The 5,542-nt window shown below is 34.3% G+C and overlaps 3 protein-coding genes across 3 annotated transcripts in view; all 3 read right to left on the bottom strand.

Annotated features, from left to right (window-relative positions):
- Positions 1-449: 449 nt before the first annotated feature.
- Positions 450-980, bottom strand: LOC105136183 (uncharacterized). Its single transcript, XM_011041423.1, has one exon. It carries the CDS (start codon positions 978-980, stop codon positions 450-452), a length of 531 nt encoding a protein of 176 aa, XP_011039725.1.
- A 1,640-nt stretch (positions 981-2,620) lies between these two features.
- On the bottom strand, positions 2,621-4,084 carry LOC105136090 (uncharacterized). The gene has a single exon (XM_011041277.1). It carries the CDS (start codon positions 3,837-3,839, stop codon positions 2,877-2,879), a length of 963 nt encoding a protein of 320 aa, XP_011039579.1. The 5' UTR covers positions 3,840-4,084; the 3' UTR covers positions 2,621-2,876.
- Positions 4,085-4,497: 413 nt separating this feature from the next.
- The window catches only part of LOC105136089 (xylosyltransferase-like), a 2,753-nt gene continuing 1,708 nt past the window's right edge, over positions 4,498-5,542 (bottom strand). Inside the window, exons 3-4 of the mRNA XM_011041276.1 lie at positions 5,333-5,448; positions 4,498-5,036 (exon numbers count right to left, since the gene is read on the bottom strand). Coding sequence (XP_011039578.1) covers positions 4,519-5,036; positions 5,333-5,448 — 634 coding nt within the window. The 3' untranslated portion in view covers positions 4,498-4,518. The remainder of the gene's footprint in view (positions 5,037-5,332; positions 5,449-5,542) is intronic.

The raw sequence follows: 5,542 nt of genomic DNA, 5'->3' as shown, positions 1-5,542 counted from the left end.
TCCTGCTGATTTATTCTCCCCTAAACTTTTCAAGAGAAGAATTATCAGCTACTGTAGATCAATTTTTCAAACCCTAATGTTTTCAGGGAGATGATGTTTGCTAATTTTTTACATGGAAAAATACCATGCTTAATTAGGAAGGTAGCGAAGGGGACAGCTGTACATATCAAGAACACTGACCCAAAATAAAAAATACAGAAAAATTACTGGTGCATAATTGGGTATTTAAATAGGGATTTGCAAAGTTAAATCTCCTCAAGACTGTAATTTGTTTAAAGGATTAATATATAAGCTTAACAGCAAAATACTTGATTAGCAAGACTTGAATATATTTAACTAAATTTTCATCAGAACCCATCAGTTTTTTTTTCTAAATTAAAAAAGAAAAAAAGAAAGAAGATGGGTGTGCAAATAGGCTAGTCATCCAACTTGAAAATCCCATAAAATCACTAATTAATTGTCGAACAATTAGCAAGTTCTTGTTGTCCCACGCAGTTTCCATCCTCTTTGTCTCCAACAATCAAGCCTGTCAAGCACCTAGGTCCTTGCCAATCTTCACACGCATCCCATCCTGTTGGCTTGATTTCTTCTACAGAAACAACAGGATTCTTCTCCTTGTGATCATAAGGCACTGGCTCAAGTGCTGCTTCCAGTCCCATTAAAAGTCGAGGATCGACTTCAGAATCCCAGTCAATTTTATCAATATATTTGTCTGGATTTTGATAGTGTATTTTGTAATTACGGGTGTGACCGAATTTGAGTGCCCAAAACCTGCTCTTAGCGTTGTAGAAGCACTCCTTCCCTTCAGTGTCATCCCACAGCATGATCTTCCCCGTTGGCAAGATGTATTTCTTGGCTTTCAAGAAATCTTTCCATTGCATTCCGCCTACTTGGAGGCAGAATTCCTTCTCCCATTTCGGAACAGGCCTGCTCCTGCTTTGTGTTTGTGATATTTTAGGGTTAAGTCCTGCTCCTAACATCTTGGCATGGAGATCTTTTGCGATATGCCATTTTTTTTTTAAAAAAGAAAACAAGAGCAATAATAAACACTAAGAACTAGAACACAGTAAATGAGAAGCAAAGAAGAGTGATTTTTTGTTTTGTTTTGTTTACAATTTGACTATTTATAGGCCAATCTGTATCCTTTCTATAATTTGGATAGGATTAGAGCAAATTATTAGGTGAACAAGGTTCATGGTGGAACTCGCTTGTTACGAGCTGTTGTGTGTGTTTAATTATTATTTTTAGTAAAATAATTAAAGATTTAGATTACATTAAATTAAAACAATTTTCATCTATAATTGGTGGGACGAAACAAAATGATTAATTTGTGAATATGTTCAACTCAACATTTTATATAATTTTTTTTAAGAAAATTGATTTTCTGGTTATGCAGGTCTGGGAGTTTAAAAAGAAAAATCCGCAGTGAGTTATTAGTCTATGTGCTAAATTAGTGCATGAATCTCTTGAATATGAATTAAAATGAATTTATGAACATTTTATTAATCTATCAAACTGAACATATTATATAATTTAATGGGAAAATAAAGGGATTGAAAGCTTGAAAAGGAAATATTATTAATTAGGTGAATAATTGGGTTTGTAGTGAACCGACGTCTTGAAAAAGAACTTGTCTAATAATCTTTTCAATAATTTTCCTCAAAAAAGGAAAGAAAGAAAAAACAATTCTCTCGTTCTACCTTGAATTGATTAAAAATCCAAAAGGAAACATTACAAGGTGAACTCGAATGGTGCTGGATCGAGTTGCCTGGTGTGCTACATTCGACTAATGATTACTTTAAAAAATAAAAATTTAGAATACTATAAATTATATATATATATATATATATAATTAAAATATCATGTCATGTAATTTTCTATAAAAGACAAGAAAATGGATTTTGCTAACTCTATCCTAAACTGAAACTCCAAAAGGAAATATTACTAGGTGAATTGTCTCAGTGGTGGATTAAACTCATAATGATTTGGTTTATGTGCTAGATTTATCTAATATTTTTTTAACAAAATAGTATGAATTTGGAATGTTGTAAATAAAAAAGAGCTATATAATTGGTGGATGGCGTTTTATTTTATTATTTGTCAAGGGAATTGGATAAATTTTTACTTAATAAAAATAAATTTCTAGTATTTGACTTTTCTAGCTAGATCAACTAGGTTCGAAAAAATAATAAAACTCAATTTAAATTTAAAGTCTATTTGTCAGTCCAGTCATTAACTTGAATACTAAAATTATATTTTTTTTCTTTAGATTTTATATTAACTGTAAAACAAACACAGCAATATAGTTGGTACAGCATTAAACTTAGTTTTATGATGCAGGATTTACTAAACATTTTGTGCAGTAGGTTTTTACATGTTTTTTTAATTGAGTTTCGCAAATATTCCTTACCAATCTCCTTTTCACTGTTTGTAAAAAAATTTAAATATTTTATCCAAATATTATATATATTTTTTTTATTATACATAAACTTGAAAGCAATTTTTAATCAAACACACACACACACACATATATATATATATATATATTCCACTAACTATAATTAAAAATCCTTTTTCTAAACTTATTTTTATTGAGATTATAATCACTAAAACTACACATAAGAGTAATCAATGTCTTTTTTTTATCCTTTCATAAACGTGGAGAAAATTCATTCACAAAGTAAGCTGAATAGGGGAAAAGCAGACAACAAATAGCAAGCATTGAAAATAGGAAACAGGAATCAAATCCATGCCACGAAATATTCAGAGCGAGACACCCACCAGCCTTGGCCAACAAAAGAAAAGGAAGTTTGGCCACTACGGCCATGAAAATGGTGCCAGAAAGGACAAGGGCTCGACTGCAATATCGATGCTGCCTAGTGCCCTCTAGTACTCTCCTCTTGTCCTCCCTCCACATCAATTTTTTCATGCAGACGTTTCTTCTTACAATTATAGAAGTAAACCATGAATGCCAGCCACAACCACATTTTGGCCAAACAAACAAGGCTAGCATGCACTACTGTGACTGCAACTCCACTTCCTCCCTTGACCCATCCCACGTAAACGCATCCCAATCTTAAGGCAAACCTCAACGCAAAATACACTAGCATTAGAAGAAATCCATGCTGCCTGCTACCTCTGCTTAGATATGCTGAAATTATCAATGCTACATCACCATGTTTCTCTTCCAAAATGGAAATCAGAATTCCCATGTTCCACACAGCACTCCACTCTATGTATTTTGATAGTAAACCAATAAAGACTAAGGAAAATACCACGGAGAAGAAGGAAGAGATTGACCCGAGGTATGTGTACATCACAGTGGAGACTAGTCCAACTGAAATAAGAGAATCTAAAAGGAGAGCATAGATGGATGTGATGAGAGGCCCTTGAATTCTTGCTTCTTTGATGCATCTGCTTAACATGTCCTTAAGATTCATGGTTTTCCTATCTCCTTTGTAAATCATTGAAGCAATATCTACTACAGCAATCATGCTGAAGAGGTCTAGCAAATGGAGTATCCCTAAATATATGAGACAAAGTAGAAAAAACTTACTAGATATTCCTTCAATCAACCTCTCTGTAGCTCCTTGTGTTGCATAATAATAATCGAAAACATCAGAAGGAGATGTTCTTTCCTTTAAAATATCCTTCAATGTTTTGATCATGGTTTGCTGGAAGACAGTCTCGTACATGATCAAAAAGGAGAACAAAGGGAGAGAGGAAAAGAAGGCAAAGATGATGAGATTGGGATTTCTGAAGGGGGTTTTGAGGGATTCTTTGAGTAAGTCGAAGAACCCTAGCTGCTTCTCCTTCATCATGGTTTGAGAGTTCTCCATTTTTCCACTATGAATCTCTCAACGACTGGTTGCTTTAAGGATCAAGTCTTTTCGGTGTTTGAAGACTTTGGCAGCAATTGGCTTGACCTGTGTTGGTTCCCTGTTGTGGGGTGCATCGGAGTCATCGTAAGATGATAATCAAAATTTCAAAGGCATTGCTCTGATTGGCTGCATTTTTTGGACAAATTCACTCTTGACATTTTTTATTATGGTTCTAAGCGTTGATTTGCTCGCAAGGGCCAAGCGCCGGCAGCATACCTCTATTTTTTAGTTTTAGAAATATTAAAAAAAAATATTTTTATTTTTTTATTTAAACTATTTTTTAATATTTTCTTATTATTTTAATCTACAGTAGAAATAATTTTTCTTTTTAAAAATAAAATTATTTCAACACATTTTTAAAAAATAATAACTACCATATTTTTTAAAACATCCAAAAGTTTGACACTGCTACCACTACCTTCAAACTCGAAGTCAAACACACGAAATCAGCTGTTACTGAATCTTTGGATGGTGGGTAACTGGTACAGAGAAGATCAGCCTGAGGCGACATGGAATTGTGGCTGGAGGGGTTTGAGTACTGCAAATTACACACCCTGGTACTAGAGAGGTGACTGTAGTCACTATTTCTTATGAACAATCACATAGAGAGACAGCAGAAAACTTGAATAATGTAAAATTATTTACATTGTTTAGATCTGAAATTTTCAGAATCAAGAAGTTTCACCATTAGTTTCTCTAGCCTCTTTGAATTAACAGTACCCGGTTTAACAGCAAAGGGACTCCCATAAACAACACAAGGATCTTTATCTGAAAGAGACTTTCCTGCACACCAGCGCCCTCGAGTAAGCTGTCCATCCGGTATCCCCAGAAGTTCTCTGTCAATTTTGTTAAGAACTTGATCATCCTTTGCAAACTTACGGGCAAAGGGGGCACCACTTGCAACCATGTCTTCAAAATGCTCCACGGTGAGATTCAATGGATATTGCTTTGGAGGGTTATCCCACTTTAGGTAATGCAGGTCATGGTTAACTGTAGTGTTTTGGTAATCTTTTTGGTTGCAAATGACAGTATGGAAGTATCCCTCTGTGGATGACAGGAAATTTGTGTAATACATGAGGACAGTGCGGGGGAGGTTATCCCATCCCCAGACACAAAATTCAAGAAATGACCTTGTAAGAACCACCAATTCAGACCCTGAAATCGGATAATAAACTAGGGTAAGGTCAAGGAAAGAAGAGAACTACAGCGTGACATGCTATAATGGTCCTACAGAATGTCCAAAATTAATGCAAAAACACAGCTTCCCAGCAATTTATTGTTCAGTTGAGCTATTCTCATAAAATCTTAAAATTGCTGGGAAAAGCATATGAATCGTTTAATAGTGATGTACGAAATGAACATTAGAATAGATTATTTAGATATGAAATAAGGAAAATAAAAACTGAAGACATGAGTGACTTCACAATATAAAGCTGACATGAAAGCAGTACCCATAAATAACTTGAAAGCGGCAGGCAAACTCCTTTTCTCTTTGGCCCAAAATACACCAGACTTCTTTGTATGATACAAGCCTGGATCTATGATTATAGGCTTTGCTCTTTCGTGCCTGAAAGAAAAGAAAAGAAAAATTATAAAGACACCACAGTCACGAGATGTAATGTTCTAAATCAAGTTTATAATTATAGCATCCTCACTCTTTC

This window comes from Populus euphratica, unplaced genomic scaffold (assembly GCF_000495115.2).
Source record: "Populus euphratica unplaced genomic scaffold, PopEup_1.0 scaffold51.1, whole genome shotgun sequence".
Classification (NCBI taxonomy): Eukaryota; Viridiplantae; Streptophyta; class Magnoliopsida; order Malpighiales; family Salicaceae; genus Populus; species Populus euphratica.
This window is presented reverse-complemented; position numbering and strand designations above follow the sequence as displayed.